The 23,247-nt window shown below is 58.4% G+C and overlaps 1 protein-coding gene across 9 annotated transcripts; it reads left to right on the top strand.

Moving 5' to 3' along the window:
* The first annotated feature begins 1,886 nt into the window (after nt 1-1,886).
* On the top strand, nt 1,887-22,958 carry PEAR1 (platelet endothelial aggregation receptor 1). Of its 9 annotated transcripts, none has more exons than XM_060135920.1 (25): nt 1,887-2,017; nt 9,192-9,243; nt 9,843-9,973; nt 11,674-11,783; nt 12,465-12,569; nt 12,926-13,026; nt 13,806-13,898; nt 14,183-14,426; nt 15,188-15,308; nt 15,507-15,643; nt 15,721-15,933; nt 16,218-16,392; nt 16,479-16,599; nt 17,344-17,507; nt 17,600-17,702; nt 17,832-17,978; nt 18,192-18,317; nt 19,244-19,372; nt 19,489-19,617; nt 19,822-20,034; nt 20,271-20,359; nt 20,470-20,635; nt 20,782-20,856; nt 20,965-21,213; nt 21,774-22,958. In XM_060135920.1, the coding sequence occupies exons 4-25, from the start codon at nt 11,683-11,685 to the stop codon at nt 21,923-21,925; spliced, it is 3,153 nt and encodes a 1,050-aa protein (XP_059991903.1). In that variant the 5' UTR covers nt 1,887-2,017; nt 9,192-9,243; nt 9,843-9,973; nt 11,674-11,682; the 3' UTR covers nt 21,926-22,958. The 9 variants fall into 9 exon arrangements, with proteins under 9 accessions (XP_059991903.1, XP_059991864.1, XP_059991874.1 ...); XM_060135881.1 differs by having other exon boundaries at nt 1,888-2,017; nt 11,609-11,783; XM_060135891.1 differs by having other exon boundaries at nt 1,888-2,017; nt 11,528-11,783.
* Nucleotides 22,959-23,247: the final 289 nt, after the last annotated feature.

The raw sequence follows: 23,247 nt of genomic DNA, 5'->3' as shown, positions 1-23,247 counted from the left end.
AGAGAAGTTTGGGGAGAGGAAAATGTTAAAAAATTTTTTTTTAAATTGGGTGGTGGTTACACAGATGAACACATTTGTCAAAACTCATCAAACTTGGGGGAAGTTCCCTGGTGGTCTAGTGATTAGGCCTCGGTGCTTTCACTGCCCTGGCCGGGGTTCAGTCCCTGGTCAGGGAACTAAGATCCCACAATACCTATGGCATGCCCAAAACAAACAAACAAAAAACAAAACTGCATCAAATGAGGACATCGAACTAAGTGAACAAGCCAGACACATACTGTAAGGACAAATATTGTGTGATTCCAGTTATGTGAAGTACCTAGAGTAGTCAAATTCATGGAAGTAGAGAGTAGAATAGAGGGGTTGGGGGAGGAGGAATGGGGAGTTACAGTTTAATGGGTACAGAGTTTCAGTTGGGGATAATGAAAAAGTTATGGAAATGGATCGTGGTGGTGGTTGAACAATATGAATGTACCTTATGCCACTGAACTGTACACTTAAAAATGGTTAAAATGGGGCTTCCCTGGTGGCGCAGTGGTTGAGAATCCACTTGCCGATGCAGGGGACTCGGGTTCGTGCCCCGGTCCGGGAAGATCCCACAGGCGGTGGAGCGGCTGGGCCCGTGAGCCATGGCCGCTGAGCCTGCGCGTCCGGAGCCTGTGCTCTGCAACGGGAGAGGCCACAACAGTGAGAGGTCCGCGTACCGCAAAAAAAAAAAAAAAAAAAGGTTAAAATGGTAAAACTTATATTATTTATATTTTACTATAATAAAAAATGTAAAAGACCCTCATCGAACTGTACACTTTTAAGTGGGTACGTTTTTAAATTTATGTCAATTATACTTCAAAAAAGTTGAATTGTAAAAGGCGCCAAAGAGGAATGTACCTGTTTTACTCTTCCTTAACTATTGTAGATTTCTCTGTCGCGGGCGGTGGTTTGTAGAGGGAGCCCTGTAATCAGACGGACCACAGACTTTGGTTCAAATCCCGCTTTTGCCGCTTACGGATGTCCTAATTACACGAACAATGTCATGTAAATAGAACCTGTCTCGAGTTAAGGATTGAAAGAAGCAGCACCTAAAGCGCTAACGATGATGAAGGCAAATGTTAGTTGTTATGAAAATTGCCTCTGTCTCCTCAGAGACTGAGAAGGGAAGGGTGCCCCAAGAAAGGTGGGGTACAGGTTGGCGGCCTCCGGAGTGACGCCTTCTCCCAGGTCCGGTGCGCGGGCTGTGGGGAGGCGGACGTTGGCCGCGAGGTGGCGCCCGGCTCGAGTTGCCTCCGCGCGGAGGCTGCGGCGCGAGGTGCACAGAAGCGCCCGGGCCCTGGACCAAGGGGGCGGGCAGAGGCGGAGACTCCGCCGAACACTGCTTCCCTGGATCACACCCTCCCTCAGGGTGCTTTCCGGCGGCCAGAGAAGCGGAGAGGCCTTTTCCCGGTGCTCCTCTCCCAGTCTGGGATGCTGTCGGTCGGTCCCCGGGTTGTATCTTTAATAAGGTAACGGTTGTTGGGCCTCAGTGGGAAGGTGCCTGACGTAGACGATCTCACTGATTCCCCTGCACCGCCCCACTTTGCAGATAAGAAAGCTGAGGCCGGAGTACCCCAAGGCCGCACAGCTGGTGAAGAGTCGAGGAGGGACTCGGGACCGGGGCCTCTGCTCTTCTCCCCTGCTCATCCCCTCTCTGCGCCCGATCCAGGCTGTCGGGTCGGCCCCGCCGCTCGGCCTCAGTGGTCCCACCCCTACACAGCCTCCCTCCCGGGCATTCTGGATCTCCCCTCCCCCGGCTCCCGGTTTCCTTGTCAAAACTTCCTGCCTTGGCTAGGGCCCGAGTTCCCACCCCCTTCCTGCCCCCCGCCCCTCCGTGCCCCTCCCCGCCCAGCGATCCACAACTTTCGGCCATTCCGCCGCTCTCGCAGTCGGCCTGGGACTCCACGCAGGGACCCCCGCCCTGTCCTCCTCCAGGCCCACCCCGGCAGTCCCCACCCCAGGCGGACGGCGAGATAGGGTCCCGAGGCAGGTGAGTGACCGCGCGCCCCTGGTCCCGCGACCACCCTGCACCGGGGGACCTCTGGGTGGGGGGGAAAAGAGAGACCGACAGAGAGACCTGAAGGGGATGGGGCAGTGGAGAGGGGCCAAAGGCGATTGGGGGTTTCCATCCATAATGAAACAGCATGTAAATGACATGCAAATGAAGCTGTTTCCTAGCCCCTTGTATGGGACTTTGTGTGTCCAGCGGCTGCCACCACCCCACTGGCCCCCTTTCAGGGCTGGAGAGAGAAGCCCTCTACTTGGCTGACGGGATGTGTAGTGCTAAGAGCACCAACATTGGAGTCAAGGCTGCCCAGGTTCGAATCTCGACTCCTCTCCTTACTACCTGTAGGATCTTGGTCAGGAGACTTCACCTCTGTGTCTCGGTTTCTCATTTCTAAAAGGGGAATAATAAGATATAGTGCCTACCTTATGGGGTTGCTGTGAGGCTAAGATGAGCATAAACATGTCTCCTGCTTAGAACAGTGCCTGCTCAGTGTTTATTACAGTGTTGGCCCTCTCCCCACCAGGAGACACGTTTGAGGAGGATGGAGGGAAGGGACCCAGGTTTACAGGTCCCTGGGACTCATAGTTTTGCCGGTTTGAGGACTAAGAAGTTGGCCCAAGGCCTCAGGCATGTGGATCCCCAGAAAGCCCCATGGGCTGGTATGTGTGAGGAGGAGTGAGGGTGGGGGGCCCCGGAGCCCAGGCCCCAGCAAGGCCATCCCTCACCCCCACCCCATCTCCGGCCTCCAGTAGTGAACTTTCAGCTGTCCTGCTCTGGCCTTTTATGAGTGGCCTCTCCCGAGCTTGGACTGTGACCCTAGTCCCCGGGGATGGGAACAGCTTGTGCTGGTCCGAGTTTCCCAGGCTCCCAGACTCAGCCAGACTTCGGCTCCAGGCAGGATTGGGCAAGGGGTCAGCTCTCAACCCTGGCCTAAGCTGGGCCTGGGGGGTCGGGGAGCTGTCTGAGTCCCACCCCATCCCAATCCATGATACAGTCCCTCTGTGTGGGCACGCGGGAGCCAGGGTGTGGGACAGCTCTCCTCTCTCCAGCTCTCTGTCTCCTGCTGCTGCCTCTCCCACTTCTGAGGTCTCCCAAAGTCTACCCGCTAAACTTGCCATTGCAGTTGGGGCTACCCTCCCTGCCACCTAGGAGCTGGGTTAGCCAGGCTCCCCTCTGTCTTCCTCTCTTCAACGGGAGGTGAAGCCGAGGGTTGGCATCTGTTTCTACACTACCCCCCCCACCCCCTGCCGCCGCTTCCATCCCCTATCAGACTTTCCCAGAAGAGGAAACCAGCTCTGCAGGCAGTCCCATCCACAGTTCGGAAACCTGGATAGAGATAGAGGTCGCTGGGCTGCTGTCTGCCTCCCCCCACCAACACATTCTGCTGGAGAGGGGACCTGGGCCAGGCAGGGCCTCCACCACAGTGCTCGGAGCTTCTCCTTTGAGCAGCCTTGCAAACCTTGAAAGAGAGCCCTCCCGGGATGCAAGAGGGGTCCTAGGGCCCGTCCTAGCTCTGGGGAGGGTGTCCATACTAGTCCTGGGGGAGGTACCATAGAGGCTTCTCTATGGGGGAGAAGCCAGCAGGAGGAGCAAGAGAAGACAGCGGGGGAGAGAGGGAAAGACAAAGACAGAGATACAGAGAGACAGACAGACCCCAACAGACAAGGAAGACACAGGCAGAGGCATAGAGACTTCTGGAAACAACAAGGCCCAGAGGGAAGCGAGAGGCATATTTGGAAAAACAGAGCAGAGACTGAGAGAAAGAACAAGAAGGTGGTAGAGGAGGTCAAACAGGAGGAAGTCCTAAGACCAAAGAGAAATCACAGGGGTAGAAGGACCTGAAAGGGGCAGCACAGCCTTCGGAGCTTGATAGACGTGGTCCAAATCCCCAGCCCGCCTTTGGTGGGCAAATGACTTAACCTCTTCGGGATTTCTTTTTTCTCTTCCTTCCTTCCTTCCTTCTTCCTTCCTTCCTTTCTTTTCTTTCTTCCTCCCTCCCTCCCTCTCTTTCCCTTTCTTTCTTGCTTGCTTTCTTTCTTCTTCCTTTCTTTCTGCATGGCTTGTGGAATCTTAGTTCCCCTACCAGGGATTGAACCTGGGCCATCGCAGTAAAAGCGCTGAGTCCTAACCACTGGACCACCGGGGAACTCCCTGGGATTTCTTCATCTACGTAACAGGTGGCATAATAGTACCTACTTTCTAGGACTGCTGAGAGGATGAAAAGAAAGGGTCCAGCTCACAATATGCATTTAACAAGGGGTAGGAATTGGTGTTAGAGCACCCACACATGGCTAGATGGAGGTCTCCAGAAACAGCACCGGGTGGGTGCTGGGCCATGGAGCCTCGTGAGTCCCCTTTCCTGCCTGTGCCTCCTACCCCACCTCACACAGTGGCATCTGAGGCCTAGTCCGTCAGCGTAGGAGGTGGTGTGTGGATGGGCAGTGAGGGGCGTAGTCCCTGGGCCGGAGGTTCGGGATAAGGGCTCAGGCCCTGCGTGCGGGCACACTCCCTCCTCTCCAGGTGACTCAGTGCCCTGCACTCCCATGCACTTAGCCCAGAGGAACTTGGAGGCCAGCCCTGAGGAATTCCTGCCCGAGGTCGGGAGAGCAGGTCTGGAGACGCCTTTTACTGTGTAACGTTGGGAAGTTCTTTCTGAACTCCACCTTCCATCGACTTACCAGTGTTGTGTCTTGAGGGCCCTAGAAGGAAGGTCCTGCTGTCTGGTGAGCCGGGGACAAGCCACAGCCTCCAAACATCCCTCCCTGTCCCGTTTCCCACAGAGTAAGGTTGGGCTTACTCAAGTCGGAAAGGATTTAGAGTTTATCAGTCCATCCACTCCACACCATGTTTAATTACTGCCCACTGAGTAAGGTTGGGCTTACTCAAGTCGGAAAGGATTTAGAGTTTATCAGTCCATCCACTCCACACCATGTTTAATTACTGCCCACTGGGTGCCAGGAACCCTAGATGCGTGTGTGTAGGTGCTGGCCAGTGCTGGGGACACAGTGGTCAGGCAGGCAGAGAAGTACCCTGACCTCACGGTGCTCCATTCCAGTGGGGAAGACAGACCTTAATAAAAATATAACGACCACGGGATGGGAAACTTGAGGGAACACCTGGGGGGTAAGCAGCCCCCTAATAGAGCCTGGGACAAGAATGGAATTGGAGGCTGTCCCAGCCTGGTAGGGAAACCAGACTCACAAGCTGGCAGTCACAAGATGGGGTACATTACCTCATCCGTCCATCAGACTTGAGGTGCTCCCGGGCCTGTGAACTCCTGACTTGACCTGGGTTAGTCCCATCTGCCCCCAGAGGAGGGACACTGGTGCCTTCGGCTAGAGTTTGGGGAAGTGTTGGGCCGGGGACTGGTCTATGTCCAGTATGGAGCCGGCCTCAGGGAAGAACTGGGGTCCTTTGGGCCACAGGGGTCCGTGGTGAGTGTGCTAAGAGCCTGGAGAAAGGGCCAAGGAAAGGGAGGAACAGGTGAGGTGCGGAGCCACTGAGGGGGCTTCCTGGAGGAGACTGGCCTAGAAGGATGGGTAGGACCTGGGCATTCCAGGAGTGGCCTGGGCAGAGGTGGCCGTGTGGTGAGAGGCATGTCCAGTGTGATGGGAGCAGAGGCTGGCCACCTGGGCCCTGGGCGCCCTTTCCTGCACTGTGGGGAGCCACAGAGGCATTAGAGGGAGGCAGTGGCCAGAGCAGAGCTGCGCTTTCCAACAGTATCTGGGGGTGGCAGTCAGCAGGGGGAGCTGCTCCCTGGCCTGTGTCACCCCAGGGCTTACCTCCCACCCCCAACTGCTTTGTTCTTTGAAGCAGATTCTAATCCTGCTGTTGCCTCTGCCGACCAGTTGGCCCTTGGGCAAGTCTTTTTACCCGAGACCCTCCATGGTCTCTTCTGTGAAATGGAGAGGGATAACAACCACTCCACCTGTGGGTGGTGGTGAGGGTCCGGGCTGGCTCTAGCTTCCAGTAGGCACGTGCTGAATGTTTGGTGAATCAGAATCCCTGCAGTTTCTCTATTTCCTGATGAGTAAACAGGTCGGGCTGAGGACCCTCTAGCTTCTGTTTCCTGAGCCACAGAGAACACAAGGCCGGCCCCTCACCCCTGCTCCCTCCCCGCCCAGCCTCTGGAGCACATGCAGGCTTCCTGTCCCTCCATCCGGCAGGCAGACATGCCTGGCGTGCTGAAGGCCTGGCTTGGCTGGATGTAGGAGGGGCTCTACGTGTGTGTGTACAAGCGTGTACACGGGTGTTCTGAGTGGCACGTGGAGCAGAGAAGTCTAGGCTGCTGGCGGAGCTGGGTTAGAGGGCATCCCTGTATGGGGAGGGAAGGGAAGTCTTTGGACTCAGGATCACACTGCTGAGTGGGAAGGACTAAGTGATCCTGTCTCCATGGCAAAGAGAGGTTAGGACAGGGCACAGAGAACAGACACAGAGACAGGGGAGATCCTGAAAGACAAGAGAGCTACAGGGCGAGGCAACCTTGGCACCAAGCTAAGACACAGGGCTCGATTTGTGGATCATGGCTGGAGTTCAGCCTACGCTCCATACCTGAAGGTGGCTTCCCTAGTGCAGTGAACATACTGCACAACTGTACGTGGTAGCCTTGATATAGAAAAGGAAGGAGAGAGGCAGAAGAGACCAAGAAACTGATGGAGGAAGAAAAAAAAGACAGAAAGCAGAGAGTTTCTGATGAAGAGCAAGACAAAAGGCAAAAAGAAAGAGGCAGAGAGCCTAGAACTTGGAGGATTCTGTTTTTGCATTGACACATGTACACTGAGCAGCCTCTGGTCTGAGGCTCAGTTCCAGGATGGTCATTGGAACCAACAGTTCCAACCCCCACTGAACCCTGGGAGATATGGGGTGTTATTCTCCCATTTTACAGATGAGGAAATGGAGGCTCACAGGGCTCAAGTGACATGCTTGAGGCCGTACAGCTTTTAAGTACTAGAAACTTTGGCCTCCAAGATGGGAAGTGGGGGAGAGAGAGACAGAGAGGAGGCACCAGTGGAAACAAGCAAGAAGCTGGAGTTGGTGCTCAGGCTGAGGGCTGGGGGGAAGTAGAATCCAGGCGTCCTGCCTCATCAACCGCCTTTGGCTTGAAGACATACCTGGCGGGCAGCCCATCGTTCTGGGGGATCAGGTTCTCTGGGGAGCCTAGTCCCCTCCCCTCCTCACTTCCTTTCTCTCTGTCAGCATCTAAGGCCCTATTCCCATTCCCGGATCATCCTGGGGGTTCTTCAGGAAAAAAAAAAGAAAGAAACAGCTTTTCCTGGAATTAATACTCAAAGAGTATGACAGTGCCAAGGGGAGTGGAGAAGGGGTGTGATAGGTGCAGGAGGAGTGAGGCTGAGGATGCCATTGTGGGGACTGCCATGGTTCATTGAGCTTCTTATGTAGCTCTCTAGACACTTATCTGTATCAACTCATTTATTACTCCGCAGAACAGTCCTACAAAGGGAAGTACCATTGTCCTCTCCATTTTAGAGATGAGGGAACTGAGAGATGGGATTCGAACCCAGGTTTGAATGGGGAGGTGGGAGGGGATGCAGAGCTCAGAGGGTATCCTTTGCTATACCACCTCCCAGAGAAGAGCAGCTGGAAGGGAGCTGGTGGGGAAGTTCCTCTTGCTGTCTCACTTCCATCAGCCCCACTCTTGTTCTCTGCCTTCTATAGACATGGATCATCTCCTGTCCACTAGGAACTCTACTCCCCTCTCAGAGGCCCCAGACTCATCCCCCTCCTCCTAGCGGGGTTAGGATTGGAGTACAGTGAGGGTAGAGGGACTCCCCACCAGAGGAATCAGGCTGAACAGAAGAGCAGGGGAGGCGAGCTGGGTTGGGCCCTGTGTGGGCTTGGAGGCCGAGAGGGCAGGGATACTGGGGGCTCGCGCAGGCGGGACTGGGGACTGCCGGGGGGGGGGGGGGGGGGCGGGGACCTGGCCAGGCGCCCAGCTGCTTTGCATCTCGAGGTGAAGGAGAGAGAAGTGTCAGCTCATTCTTGACTGTAAACACATCCCGGTTCCCACGCCTGTGATCGCGTTCTTGTGGCAGCCCCCAGCCTGATCCCCTTCTCCTGTCCAGCCCCCCGCCAGGCTCCCCCTCGCCATAACCAAGGCTGTTAAAAAGAGATGTAAAGCCCCTGGGATTCCCGCCTGGGCTTGGGAGAGCCTGGAGCCGCAGGGATGGATCTGCCAGTCTGGGTTTGGATCCCAGCTCTGATATTACCGGCTGTCTGGCCCTGGGCAGGGAACTTACGCTCTCCTTGCCTGTTTCCTCATCAGTAAAATGAATAATCATACCTACCACAGTGGGTTGACATAAGCTTTACAAGAAATGATCCACAGAAATTGCTCAGTGCCCTGCCCGTGCCGACGCAGTGAACAACATATGGGGTTGCACTAGTTTTCCAATTGTGAGGGAAGGTGTGTGGGTCCCTCAATCCAGAGGTGCCACGGAGGAAGGGGGCTGAGTAGGGGAAAGGCAGAGGTCATCTGTATAGGAAGAGGGAGAAGGGAGCCTACAGTGGGGGCCCCTGGGGTCAGATGGGGAGCCACTAGTTGTCTGATTTAAACCCCTTGAAGGGGCACGTGTGATCACAATAGCCCCCGTTCTGCTGGGCCTGGAGGTGCTGGGGAAGGGTGGGCCAGGGTCTCAGGTTCCCTAGCCCCTCAGGGACAAAGGCTCAGATGGGAACAAGCCTAGGCAGCCAGGCTGGAGCTCTGGGCTCCTGGTCTGGCCTGTGTTCCCTCCTCGGGGTCTGGGGCTGGTGAGGCCAAACCCTGCCCCTCTCTGCCAGGATCCCCATCTCATCTCTCCCCTCCCTGCGGACCACCCACTGATCTCACCGACCCCATCCTGGCTTCCAGCCCCTTCCACTGACCAGCTGAGACCTCTGCTCTCCAGTCCTACCCTGAAGCCCTTGGGAAAACAGAATCTCCCCACCCCTCTAGTTATTAGAGTCAACCCCCTGGGATTAGGGTCAGGCCCTCCGCATGCTCCCCTGCCCATCTCGAGGTCCCCCTCAAAGTCCCCCAGGGGGAAACATTTCCTCCAGAAGTTGGTTAAGAGGAGGTGGCTGGTGGGAGGGGGCTGCTGTAGGTGAGAGGAAGGACAGCCCCTCCCCTTTGCGCCTCATCAGGGCCTTCCTGCTGCAGGTCTTGTCCATGTCACCACAGCCTCGAGCTCCGGGGACAGATCCAGGCCCAGGTAAGTCTGGGGGTCCCTGCGTGGCTGGAGATGAGGCTCGCCCAGGGACAAGGGTGAGGACCCTGGATCCAGACAGATTGAGCTCCAATTGGAGGACAGGACCCGCATGCCAGGGGCACAGTGGGGGCTGCAGGAAGAGGGGAGTGTGGACCAGACTGAGGGATGAAGAGGGGGAGATACGTGGGGGGCTTGGGGTCCTGTCCATGGGCTTGCTGCCATGCACACTCGAGGGAGAAGTGGGGAGAAGGTCAGCTGGGATCAGACAGGGTGGGCCTGGGAAGGTGACCAGAGCAGGGCTGGGGTGAAGGGCAGAGTCTGGGGATGTTGGGAGAGGGAGCCAACTGTTGGGGGGGGAGCTGGGGGTTGTGTGGGTGGAAGGGCCAGACTATGAAGGGCTGAAGGGCACTCCTGACTGTGGCCTGGCTCCCTGAGGCCAGGCTGCATCCCTCCCCCACAACTCCCCACCCTCCCCCACATCCTACCTTCCAAGTTCAGGGTGGTGGGAGGACAGAGCCACCCCATGCTCCGCCCATGATCATGCTGCCTGCTGCCCTCCCCACATACACACATTCTAGCCAGGCTCTGTTTCCTGTTTTCAGGCTGCATATCATGAGCACCGGGATCCCCCAGGACACTCTCTGGGCTCCTCAGGCCCTGGGGCCCAAGGGCCCTGTCGCCCTGCCCCTGGCTCACCTGAGTTCCTCAGGCCCCAGGATGCCATAGAGGCCTGGTGAGTTACCTGGGGACTGAGGATGGATGGGAGGGACACAAAAAAGACTACAGGTGGAGATCTGCCCTGGTGGAGCTGTGATGGGGCCACTAACCAGAGTCATGGGCAGGCCTTGCTGCTTTGCAAGACAGGAGTGGGGTGGTGGGTAGAAATTTGCAGTGGGTGGGAGGGAGCCGAGGAGAGGTGGGCCAGCCCAGCCGCTGAGAGGGTGGGGAGCAGGCTGGAGGGTTTACTGGTTGGGCAGAACGCAGCAGTGGGGTGCGGTTAGGTTAGGGAGCTTCCCTCTGAGCGCTGCCCTGATGGGAGGTGAGAGCGGCCCGCTGGGACCCTGGGAGTGTGTGGGTGGAAGGCCTGGGGTGGGGCCTGGAGGCAGGCATTCCAGAGATACTCAGGGGGCTAAGGGGCCAGCTACCACGACCTTTCTCTCTTCTCGGGGAAAATTATAAGCAGATGTGGACGCCTCAGGGCGGCGTAGAGGAGGGAGCCGAGCCGGGGCAAGTTAACAGAGAATCTGAAACTGGCGGGGTGGGGGGCGGCGGGTGCTCAAGGGCCTCTGCTGCTCCTGAGCTCAGGAGCCAGAAGGAGACTCCTCTGAGGTCCTGACCTGCTTCCCACCCACTGGGCGAGGCCAGGGGTGGAGGAGGGGGAGGAGCCCATTTCCAGATGGCTGGTGGGTGGTCACAGGGAGGTGGCGGCTTCTCCTGAAGTCTGAGGCCAGGCTGGGGACTCCCTGGGTGATAGCACCTAGAGCTGGGTGCAGAGGTATGCTGGCAAAGCTTTAGCAACCGGCTTCGGTGGGGGGCTGGGTGGGGGGACGGCCCTGATTTGTGATGTTTGCTGATTTCCACCCCCGTGCTTGGTTTCAAGCTACTACTGTGACAGCACTGAACAAGGAGTTGGGAAGAGAAGTCATGATTGGCTCTCAGAAGTCAGTATGGGCCATGCCAGCGCACCAGTGGTGGGGAGGGTTCTCCTTCAAGGTCACCTGGACCTAGCCCTACTCCTACCCCATAAAGCAGGAAGCCCCTAACAGCATCAGGGTGGTTTTGGCCTCTGCCTGCCTACATCCAGTGATGGGGAGCTCACCACCTGAGGTCGCTGATTCCATCACAGAACTGCTTTGACCGTTGGAAAGTTCTTCCTCTAACTGAGCCCAAGTTGGCTTCCCTTATAACTTCCCTTCATGGGCTCCAATTTCACACCTTGGTGTAATATCAAAGTGCCCTGGGTAGGGGCTGTGCTGGGGATTGGGAATTCAGGCACAGGTCCCTGCCTCTAGAGGTCATGGTCAGGGAACAGGCACTAGAACAGTGGTGTGTGGGTGAATGGTGCTGGGGGTCCCGGAAGGGATGGGTGGGGGCAGTCTGCCACTGTGGATCGGGAAGCAGGGCAGGGAAAGAGGGGTGACACTTGGGCTAGACCTTGAAAGGGAGTGCTTAGAGTGAAGAATGGGGGGGAGGATGTGCTTAAAGTGAAGAATGAGGGGGAGGACGTCCAGACAGAGGAAACCGTGTGAGAAAGTCTCAGAGGCATGGCCGTGCTCTACCTGGTCAGGAATCAGACCTGGAGCCTGGGAAGCCTGGGCCAGAGGACCAGAGCCTCATCTCTTCTGCCACCCCTGCTTGGTCTCTGCAGAGACTTGGCCTCCAGGTTTGTGGCTGCAGTGCCCCTCACCTGCTCCACACCTGGCCCTGTCACAGGCCTCAGCAATGTCATCACCTCTGCGGGCCCTCTTTCTCCTGGCCCTGGGCCTGGGGCTGGCTGGAACCCTCAACCCCAAGGACCCCAACACCTGCAGCTTCTGGGAAAGGTGAGAGAGGGCCCCTGCTGTGCCTTGAGGGCTGCAAGCCCCCAGCTCCCCATTCTCCCCACTGGGGCTCCTCTTTCCAGTTCCCTCCCTTGCCTCCCTCCCTTTCTCCAGCCCTCATCTCCCTCCTAGTTCTGCCTCTACTCTCTCTGCTCCCCTAGATGGGATGCCTCTGATTCCATCCCCATCTTGATCTTGTCTCAGTCTCCATCTCAGCTGTGACCCTGTCCTTTCTTTATCCCCATCCCTTGGTCCCTGTGCGAGGCTAGCTGCAGGACAGAGCACAGGGTAGGAGCCATTCACTATGGGACAAGCAGAGGGGCTGGCCCAGGGAGAGCCCAGGGGACAGGGCTGGGCAACAAGGCCCAGGGCAAGATTTGGCCAGAAGCGCTTCAACCCATCTCCATCAGCTGGGCCCAGGAGTCAGTTCTAGCTCAATTTCCCCACATAGGGAGAAGGAGGCAGCGGGGAATGGAGGGCTGGAATGGAATATTCCCAGGAATATTCCAACTCTGGGAGGATCCCTCCAGATTGAAGCGGGACAGATGGGGGGGTCCATCCTAGGCTCGAGGGAGCAAGCCTAAATATTCCCCACTGTGGCCAAGCCCTCGCCCCCCCGCTCCGCTCTTCCAGCTCAGGCCTCTCTCCCTGCCCTGGGCCCCGACTCCGTTCCCTGTCTTGCAGCTTCACCACCACAACCAAGGAGTCACACTCCCGCCCCTTCAGCCTGCTCCCCTCGGAGCCCTGTGACCGGCCCTGGGAGAGCCCGCACACCTGCCCCCGGCCCACGTGAGTGCCCATCCCCCTCCACCGGCAGATGGGTGCCAGAGGAGCTGCCTCGGCCCGGGCCTTGCCCCTCTGTACCCCCATTCTTTTCTCAGAACCTTTAGAGTTCAGAGGGAGCATCTGGCCTCGGGGCACTCAAGGCATGTTGTGTGTGGGGTATGTGTGTTTGGGGTGTGCAGGTATGGTGTATGGTGTGCATGTGTGTGACCGGATGGGAGGCCAGGAGGGAATGTTCTATGCTACCCCAGCTCAGAGTGTTGGGCAGTGTGCCCCAGGCCTCCCCCAGTGCCGCACCGTGGAAGGTTGGAAGCCGGGGCCTCGGCAGGGGGGACTGAGGGCCACCTCCGGGTCTCCCCCAGGGTTGTCTACCGGACCGTGTACCGCCAGGTGGTGAAGACGGAGCACCGAATGCGCCTGCAGTGCTGCCGGGGCTTCTATGAGAGCAGCGGAGCCTGTGTCCGTGAGTCCTGGGTGGGGCCGTGGAATGAGTGGAGCCTAGGCCACCTAGTCCTTCCCTGCCCTCACCAGGGTGGGGCTACTCCTCTGCCCTCCGCTGGCCCTGTTGTCTCTAGGGACAAAGCTGCCACTTCATACCTCTGTCTCTAGCTGTCCCTATGTCTCTCCCACCCTCTCTCTCCATGTCCCTCAGCAGTCTCTGGCTCTGCATCTCTGTCTCTGGGCTGCCTGTATCTCTCTGTCACTGTGTCTCAGGACTCCGTGTCTGGCACTCTCTCTGACTCTTCCTGTCCCTGTCTCTCTGTTGCTGTCTGTCTCGACCTGTCGCCGTCCAGTCTCTCCTGTCCCCCGCCCCCAGCACCCTGAAACCCCCAGAGCAGAGCCCACTCTGTCTCTCTCCTTCTCTCAGCCTTGGACCGTCACCAGCCCCTACAGAGACCCCTGCCCAGCCTGAGCCCCCAGCCCAGCCCCTACCCTCTCTCTGGACAGCATCCATGTCTGGTCCCTACGTGAGGAACCCCGCCTGTCCATTTCCCAACAAGGTGCTTCCAGAATTTCACAGAAAGGAGCTCGGGAGTCCGGAATCCTGAGGTCTTGACACGCTCTGACCTGAGTTGCTTTACTCTCAGTCTCTTTGCATCTTAGAGGCAGAACTGCTGCTTGGCGAACTCCAGGTCCCTGGTGTGGGAGGAAGCTGGGGTTAGGCTTCAGAGAATAACAGGTGGGTACGGCAGGGGCGGAAACATCGTCTCACACGCACACCCCACCCCATCTCTGCCCCAGCGCTCTGTGCCCGGGAGTGTGTTCATGGCCGCTGCGTGGCACCCAATCAGTGCCAATGTGTGCAAGACTGGCGGGGCGACGACTGCTCCAGTGGTGAGTGGCTGGTGACGGCAGGGCGTGACCCCTTGTGCCTCCAGGGATGCAGAAGCCTTGGGCACACCCTCCCTACCAGGGCACAGGTGCTTGGGCCCCCAGGGCAATCACCCAGCAGAGTCCCACTGCAGCCAGCAGCCTTTTCTGGAGGTGTGGTACAGGGGGAGGGGCCAAAGCCGGGCATGGGGGCATGTGTGGGGGCCAGGACACAGAGACGGGGACTAACTGGAGGCTGGGGAGGGGCAAGACCCCTGGTGACCCCCTTCCGCTCTCCCATCCCACAGCTTGTGCCCTGGGAGTTTGGGGGCCACAGTGTGACAAGCCCTGCAACTGCGGCAACAGCAGCTCCTGTGACCCCAAGAGTGGGGCGTGTTCCTGTCCCTCTGGGCTGCAGCCTCCACACTGCTTTCGGCCCTGCTCCCCTGGCCGCTATGGCCCTGCCTGCCAGTTCAGCTGCCAGTGCCATGGGGCACCCTGTGACCCACAGACCGGAGCCTGCCTCTGCCCCCCAGAGAGAACTGGGCCCAGGTGTGTAACAGGAGGAACACACACTAACGGGATCGCAGACACAGGATGCACGGGCATACGTGGGGACACAAGGGGACTCAGCATCCCAAACGTGGGGTTGGAGTCAAGAGGCCCAGATCCTGGTCCCAGCTTTGCTGCTCGCTGGTTGAGCAACCTTGAGCAAATCATTGGCTCTTCACGTGTTTGTTTCCGGTCTGTAAAATGGGAGCAGTATTGTCCACCTAGGAGGGTTGCTGTGAAGATAACATGAACTAGCGTGTGAGCGAAAGCACGTCCCAAATTGGGGCTGAGATAGGGACGCAGAGAACCCTACTGCAAGGCAGGGTGCAGGGAGAGCTGGGGAGTCACAGGAGGGAGAATGTGCATCTAGCTGGAGATCAAAGATCCAGCTTCATGGAGGAGCTCTGGCGTTGAGCCCTCAGGGTAGAAAACCAGGGCAGGCAGACGTGTTGCCCCCAGAGGGACGAGCATGAGCAAAGGTAGAGGTGGAGCAGAGGGTGCGTGGAGAGCACACGCCACCCATGGCTCTTCGCTCTACCCCTCCTGATGGGGCTGGGTGTCCCTGCCATTTCCAGTCCTGGAAACGTTTGTTTTTTGATCCCGGCAGTACCCAACAGGGAAGCGGGGGTGAGACTCACTGAGCCCTGGGGTCGGGCCTTCCTCCTGGGGAGGGCCTGTTTGTGGTTGACCAGCCCTTGGAGGCAAAGGGGGAAGCAGGTACTGCTTGTCTACATACTGACCTCACCCCCTCTGCCCAACAGCTGCGAGGTGTCCTGTTCACAGGACAGTGTTGGCTTCTTCTGCCCCAGCACCCCTCCTTGCCAAAATGGGGGTGTCTTCCAGGCCTCTCGGGGCTCCTGCAGCTGCCCACCTGGCTGGATGGTATGCAGGGCGGGGCCTGTGGGTATGAATTCTGTGGGCGGTTCTCTGTAGGGCTCCCAGGAGGATGTGTGTGAGGGGGTTAGGCTGTGTGGGCCCTGGAGAGGTTTGAGGGTTTGGGGTGTAGGGGTATTGACGGGTCCTGTGGCCATGGGGAGAGGGCTGGGCTCCTGGGGCTCTGCCGACCTCTCACCCCCACAGGGCACCATCTGTTCCCTGCCCTGCCCCGAGGGCTCCTATGGACCCAACTGCTCCCAGGAATGTCGCTGTCACAACGGCGGCCTCTGCGACCGGTTCACCGGGCAGTGTCGCTGCGCTCCGGGATACACAGGGGACCGGTGAGTGGTGTTGGCTTGGGGTGGGCCGGGGGCGGCGGCGGGCGGCGTGGCCCGGCTCACTCCTGCGAGGTGCCCAGGTGCCGTGAGGAGTGCCCCGTGGGCCGCTTCGGGCAGGACTGTGCTGAGACTTGCGACTGCGCCACGGGCGCCCGCTGCTTCCCGGCCAACGGCGCGTGTCTGTGCGAACACGGCTTCACTGGGGACCGCTGCGCCGAACGTCTCTGCCCCGACGGCCTCTACGGCCTCAGCTGCCAGATGCCCTGCACCTGCGACCCGGAACACAGTCTCAAGTAGGCCGCGGGCACTGTGGTCAAGGGGTCTGGAGGCCAATGGGAGAGGCCTTCGGTGCTGAAGCCACCGGAGTCACAAAAAGGACCTAGGGCGGGGCAGATCTCACAGAAGGGAAAGGGGAGGGGCCTCGGGGACGGGGAGAGACCGCTCTCGGAACAGCACCGAGCCTCCCCGATGTCCCCCTCAATTCGGCGATGCTCGGCTCCCACCACGCGGAGGGGGCGGGGAAGTCGACCTGCGGACCCGGCCTCAGACCGCTCCGCGCCCCCGCCTCCGCCCGCAGCTGCCACCCGATGAGCGGGGAGTGCTCTTGCCTGCCGGGCTGGGCGGGCCTCCACTGCAACGAGAGCTGCCCGCAGGACACGCACGGGCCCGGCTGCCAGGAGCACTGCCTCTGCCTACACGGCGGCGTCTGCCAGCCCGACAGCGGCCTCTGCCGGTGCGCGCCCGGCTACACGGTGAGGCGCGCCCCGCCGCGAGGGAGGTGCTGGAGAGGCCCGGGAGCCCGCCCGCTCCTCTCACTGGTGCTCCCGCCCGCTCTCAGGGCCCGCACTGCGCTAGCCTCTGTCCCCCTGACACCTATGGAGTCAACTGCTCCGCACGCTGCTCCTGCGAAAACGCCATCGCCTGCTCGCCCATCGACGGCACCTGCGTCTGCAAGGAAGGTAACGGGTTGGGATCTCCCGGAAGGGGATTTGGGGGCGGGACCATGCGAAGAAGGGAGAGACCAAGGGTAGGGGCAGGCCAAGGGTAGGGGAGAGGCTGCAGGGTAAGGGTGGAGGCACTGGTCAGCAGCTGGACTGCTGGGAAAGTAGCCAGGCTACTTCCTTCCTGGAATATCCGCTTTGCTTTTTTTCAACCACAAAAATCCCAATTGTCCTTAAAGGCCCAGGCCAGAGGTACCTCTTTGCAGATCATTCCTCATCCTCAGACATACTGAATCACAGAATGGCAGCTCCAGCAAAGGCCTCGGAGATCTACCAGGGGTGGCACGTTGGCAACCTTTAGGCTAGATTCGGACACAGATATGTTTTGTTTGACTAGCTCTCTATCATATTTAACAAAAGTCCAGTCTCCAGTCCCCATTCCTCCCTATTGTCTTACACATGATCTGGAGAACTCATTTAGTTACCTGTTGGGGCCTCTGTAAGCATTTGTGTTTGCTGCCACCCTCCTTCATTTTGCAGAAGAGGCAACCAAGCCCCAGAAGGTGGTGGTGCATCCCCTGCGGTCTTTCAACCTTCTGTCCAACATCCAACAGTTTCTATGCTTGTCTCCTATGCGGCCATGGGCGTCCCCACCCCCAGCCCCAGCTCATAGCGCAGAGCCTGGCAGAGCCAATGCTCAGTGTGTGCTGGCTCAGGAGGGGAGCCAGGTCCCCATGCCTACTTGCAAGTCCCCTCTTCCAGGTTGGCAGCATGGTAACTGCTCCGTGCCCTGCCCGCCTGGAACCTGGGGCTTCGGTTGCAATGCCAGCTGCCAGTGTGCCCACGAGGCAGCCTGCAGCCCCCAAACTGGAGCCTGTACCTGTACCCCTGGGTGGCACGGGACCCACTGCCAGTTCCCCTGCCTGGTAAGTGCACAACAGTCTGCCTGCCTGAGGGAGGGAAGGGCACAGCACCCCCCAACTGACTGGCCTATCCTACCCTCCACTCCCCCTCCAAGAAGGGGATGTTTGGTGAAGGCTGTGCCAGCCGCTGTGACTGTGACCATTCTGATGGCTGTGACCCTGTTCACGGACACTGCCAGTGCCAAGCTGGCTGGACAGGTGAGCGTTCGGGGTGTCCAGGCCCCGGGCTTACTGTGGAGTTGGGGGGTGCATCCCACAGGACATGTGTTCAGAAGAAACCCTATGGAAGGGGGGCCACAGGCCAGTCTCATCCTACCCCTCTCACAGGTACCCGCTGCCACCTGCCCTGCCCTGAGGGCTTCTGGGGAACCAACTGTAGCAACACCTGCACCTGCAAGAATGGGGGCACCTGCATCCCTGAGAATGGCAATTGTGTGTGTGCACCTGGATTCCGAGGCCCCTCCTGCCAGAGATGTGAGGCTCCCTCCCCTCCCCCTGCCTGCCAGCAGTAATGTGCAGTGTAGTGTCAGATGCCTGAAGCTCCCACTCTACCCCTCTTGGTCTCTTGTGCTGACTCCAGTCTTTGGGCCGGTTGCTGCAGTGGGAAGGAGGGAGGGAGAGAGTGGGGTCACGGGCTGACTGAGGGTTGGCCCCTGCCCCTGGTCACCACGAGCCCCTTTCCCCCAGCCTGTCAGCCTGGCCGCTACGGCAAACGCTGTGTGCCCTGCAAGTGTGCTAACCACTCCTCCTGCCACCCTTCGAATGGGACCTGCTACTGCATGGCTGGCTGGACAGGCCCTGACTGCTCCCAACGTAGGTGGTGGCTCCTGTGTCTGAGCATGTGTGCATGAGGGGGTGGGCTGAGGACCAGAGGCTTCCTTTCCCCTGCTCCTGGGTATAAAAGCCTCCGAACCCACCTTGATTCAGCCATTTATATAAACACTATAAACAAAAATTTATTGGGCATCACCTACATGCTGGGTATTGTTCTAGGTGCCTAGGATGCAGCAATGAACAGGTCAGGGAAAAAAATTCCCTGCCTTTCTGCACGGGAGGCCTGAGAAAAGCAGTGTTTGTACGGGGGCGGGGAAAATCATAAGCTCAGTTTTGGACATGTTCTTTTTTTCTTTTGGATTGCCAACTTATTTTTATTTATTTATACATGGCCTCTTTCCCACATAAATATAAGAAGGACATCATGGAAAAGATTAGTCCAGAAAACTGAGTCAAACAAATTTTGAAAAGGGGAAATGAGAAGCCATTACCATGAAAAAGATGGGCAGGGTAGAGGGAAGTAATCTTGGACAAGAGCTTTTCCATAGAATTCTGTAACTACTATTAGATTTTTTGCTAGTGTCAGATACACAAAAATTATACCTTGAATAGTGTAGACACTTACTTCTCTCTTATGTTAAAAAAAAAAGGTCTAGAGCTAAGCAATATAGGATAGTTTGGAAGCCTTTCGTTGTCTGGCCCTGGTCACGTTATTTTGAAAGTCTATCAGATAGGCAAGTGCAGAAGTTAAGCAGGCAGCTGGGCACGTGGGTCTGGAGTTCAGGCAAGACACAGGGCTGTGGATAAGCATTTGTGAGTCATCAGCGTGTAGATACGGTTCAAAGCCTTGGTGCCCCTGGGGAGACCAAAGCTGAGCTGAAGAGTTCAGTGATGCTGGGGGCTGAGAATCACTCAGGAGGGGCTGGCCCTGCCTGCCAGACAGGCTCCAACCTTGTCTCCTGCAGCGTGCCCTCTAGGACACTGGGGGGCCAACTGTGCCCAGCTCTGCCAGTGTCGCCATGGCGGGACCTGCCACCCCCAGCGTGGGAGTTGTTTCTGCCCCCCAGGCCGGACCGGACATCTCTGCTTGGAAGGTACCAGCAGAAGGGGAACTCCATGCCCCTGCCTCCAAGTCAGCCCTAGCCTGAGGAGGGGACTGCTGTTCCCTGGCCCCTCTGATCCCCGCCTGCCTCCTCGGCTCTCTAAACAGGCTGCTCTCCAGGGGTGTTCGGTGCCAATTGTTCCCAACCATGCCAGTGCGGTCCTGGAGAGAGGTGCCACCCAGAGACTGGGGCCTGTGTGTGTCCCCCAGGGCACAGTGGCGCCCCCTGCAGGATTGGTGAGTTCTCATCTAGCCCCTCCCTACCCCCACCCCGCCCCGCACTGCGCCCAGGGAACCAGGACACAGGTACATGCCCAGGTCTCTGCTAGGTGGTACCCTTGTATCACCCTGCCCCCCTACTGGGGCCTCTCCCACGCATGCATCCCCAGCTCACCAGTAGGGCCAAGACACTGTCCTGAGTGACCACCCCGTCCCCCACAGGAAGCCAGGAGCCATTCACCATGATGCCTACCTCTCCAGTGGCCTATAACTCACTCGGGGCAGTGATTGGCATTGCAGTGCTGGGATCCCTGGTGGTGGCCCTGGTGGCACTGTTCATTGGCTACCGCCATTGGCAAAAAGGCAAAGCGCACCAGCACCTGGCAGTGGCCTACAGCAGCGGGCGGCTGGACGGCTCTGAGTACGTCATGCCAGGTGAGCTGGTCTGGGGGCGGGGACACACATGAGTGGCTGGCTCTCAGGTACAGGGCAGATGGGGTGCGGGGCTCCTGCATCCCTCCCTGGACCTTGTAGGTGGGAAGCGGGGAGTTGGAGAGAGTGAGAGAGGTCAGAGAGGCTGATTACGGATCTCCTGGAACAGAATGACTGTCTTGGGCCCAGGCTTGCCTCTGACCGGGCAGGTCACCCTGCAACTGTGTCTGTTTGTGCAGATGTCCCTCCGAGCTACAGTCACTACTACTCCAACCCCAGCTACCACACCCTGTCTCAGTGCTCACCTAACCCCCCGCCCCCTAACAAGGTCAGTGTTGGGGGTGGGATGCACTGTGGATGCCCTGTGGGCACAGCCCGGTCCTCCGGAAAGCTCCAGCCGCGCACGTCGCTCTCCCTGTCCCACCCTTCCCCTGCCAGGTCCCAGGCAGTCAGCTCTTTGCCAGCCTCCAGGCCCCTGAGCGGCCAGGTGGAGCCCACGGGCATGATAACAACCACACCACACTGCCTGCTGACTGGAAGCACCGCCGGCAGCCCCCTCCAGGGCCTCTGGACAGGGGTAGGAGCCTGGGGCCCAAGGCCTCTGGTGAGGGGGGATGTGTACAGCCCAGCGTCCTGCTTCATCTGAGTGCGTGTGTCTGTGGAAGGGGATTCTGGGCCCCAGTTCTAGAGGAGGTGGGACCTTGGGCAGGGGACCAGGGGCCTGATTGCAGGTTGCTTTCTCCTCCTCAGGTAACAGCCGCCTGGACCGAAGCTACAGCTGTAGCTACAGCAACAGGAATGGCCCAGGCCCCTTCTACAGTAAAGGTGAGGGCAGGGCAGGGCGGGGCAGGGCGGGGGAGCGACGGAGGGAGCTGCGCTGGGGTTTAGGGGCCAGTGCCTCCACTGAGCCTGATTTCTTTCCCCTATCTTTAGGGCCCATCTCTGAAGAGGGGCTGGGGGCCAGCGTGGCTTCCCTGAGCAGTGAGAACCCCTACGCCACCATCCGGGACCTGCCCAGCCTTCTAGGGAGCCCCCGGGAGAGCAGCTACATGGAGATGAAAGGCCCTCCCTCAGGGTCTCCCCCCAGGCAGCCGCCCCAACTCCGGGACAGCCAGAGGCGGCGACACCCCCAGCCAGAGAGAGACAGTGGCACCTATGAGCAGCCCAGCCCCCTGACCCATGGTGAGCCTTCCTTCTCCACTGGGGCAGAGAGAACAGGGACAGGGGAGGTGGGAAAAGAGAAGGGACAGAGGGCGGGAATGCGGAGTGGGCATGAAGTGGCAGCAAGAGCAAGGCCTTTGGGCGTCAGACTTGGGCTCAGACCAGGCATGACGTTTGGGAAGTCACACTGCCTCTTCGAGCCTGTAGGTGGCGGTACCTCCCTCAGAGGGCTGAGGATTTGAAATGGTGGTTTGGGAAGTCACACTGCCTCTTCGAGCCTGTAGGTGGCGGTACCTCCCTCAGAGGGCTGAGGATTTGAAATGGTGGCTTTACAGCACCTGAGTTGTAGACTTGATACCCAGAAAAGGTGGGAACAAGGCAGATGACAGAGCATCTTCCTATCCTGTGAGGTGGGCAGGTCGAGATGGCCTCCCCCACTGGCGGCTGAGGAGCTGCACAAACTGGCCTATAGCCAGGCACTACGCATCCGTCTTCCGGCAGAAGAGGGTGGAGAGGGGAGGAGAGTGGTGGGAAGGGGGAGGAGCCACCTCCTTCTCATCTTCATCCCTCTCTGTCTCCAGACCGAGACTCTGTGGGTTCCCAGCCGCCTCTGCCTCCGGGCCTGCCTCCTGGCCACTATGACTCACCCAAGAACAGCCACATACCTGGACACTATGACTTGCCTCCAGTACGGCATCCCCCGTCACCCCCACTTCGGCGCCAGGACCGTTGAGGAGCCAAGATGGTGTGCAGAGGTCAGCACACCGGTTCTTTGCTGCTCAAGGCTGAGGACAGAGCCTGCTGTACCCTGCCAGGAGCAGGGAGAGGACTGGCCGGCCGTGAACATGAACATGTTTAATAGAGGAAGTGAATGGAGAGGAGATGGGAGCCTGGCTCCCAGGTTCTACCATGGGAAACACTGGTCAGCAGGAAACCTGTGTTCCTTTTCCCCAACCCATTGCTCCCCAAGGCCCCCAGGGCCCTGTATACATAAACTGGTGGGTTGAATGTTGCTGGATAACTCTGATTTCAGATTGCTGTAAGAAGTGTATATTGGGTAACTTTTCTGTGCACTCCCGGGCTAGGCTCTGTGTGTGCGTGCATGCGTGTTTTCAGAGGCGTACCAGGCACTGATCCTGTCTTGGGGCACTCACTATATAGTGGAGAGGCAGCCCAAACCCAGTTAACTCTAGAAATAGCGTGACTGGCCTCCCTGCATTCATTTGGTACTCCCGCCAACCAACTGCTTCAAAATACAAGCTGGTTAGGTTACCCCTGCCTGAAAGTCTCCGTGGGTGCCCCATGGCCCTCGGGCTACAGTCAAAATTGTCCAAAGCCTTAAAGGCTTTGCTGGCCTGGCCTGCCTGTCTCTTCAGCCTCACTCTGAACTGTGTTCCCTATCACTCTGCCCCAGTCACACTGGCCTCTACGTCCTCCTATCAGCCACACGTCTTCCTACTACAGGGACTTGGCACATCTGGAATGCTCTTCCTCCCCCACTCACCTGTTAACTCCTGCTTGTCCCTCACACCCCATGTTGTCTTTCACAGCACTGATTACTGATGTGTTCATGCACCAGTTACCTGCAGAAGGCCTACAGGGTGCCAGGCACCTCTGTAATGTGTTGCTTTTTAGCGTGATTATTTGATTAATCTCTGCCTCCCCCACCAGACTCTTAAGTTCCCCGAAAGCAGGAATCCTGTGTTTATGTTCAACACTGGCTCCCCTTGGCACATGGTAGGCACTCAATAAATGTTCCCCCAAAGGCTGAGTGGCTGAGTGAGTTAAAAGTACCAGTGGTAAGTGCTGGCAAGTGCTAAGATAGCTGGGCAAACTGGTGCTCTGAGAGCTGAAAGACTGCATAGGTCAGAGTCTTCCCCAAAGGGTGGCGTTTCTACAGGGGAACAGCACAAAAGCTCAATGGTGGGAAGGTCTGGGAGTGACGGTCGGGGAGGGGAACAGACTGGAGTGGGGAGGCTGGAGCCCGGAAAGCAGAGGGGAGAGAGTATACTCTGATGGGGGCCCGGTAGGGTCTAGGCTACCTGAGGACTTTGA

Source organism: Lagenorhynchus albirostris, chromosome 2, assembly GCF_949774975.1.
Source record: "Lagenorhynchus albirostris chromosome 2, mLagAlb1.1, whole genome shotgun sequence".
Classification (NCBI taxonomy): domain Eukaryota; kingdom Metazoa; phylum Chordata; class Mammalia; order Artiodactyla; family Delphinidae; genus Lagenorhynchus; species Lagenorhynchus albirostris.
This window is presented reverse-complemented; position numbering and strand designations above follow the sequence as displayed.

Excerpts from the sequence above, each read along its gene's own strand:
- PEAR1 (XM_060135920.1), top strand. The coding sequence starts at position 11,683 with ATGTCATCACCTCTGCGGGCCCTCTTTCTCCTGGCCCTGGGCCTGGGG. Across the intron at positions 19,618-19,821 it reads TGGCGCCCCCTGCAGGATTG|GAAGCCAGGAGCCATTCACC; the intron begins GTGAGTTCTCAT and ends CGTCCCCCACAG. Across the intron at positions 21,214-21,773 it reads GCCCAGCCCCCTGACCCATG|ACCGAGACTCTGTGGGTTCC; the intron begins GTGAGCCTTCCT and ends CTCTGTCTCCAG.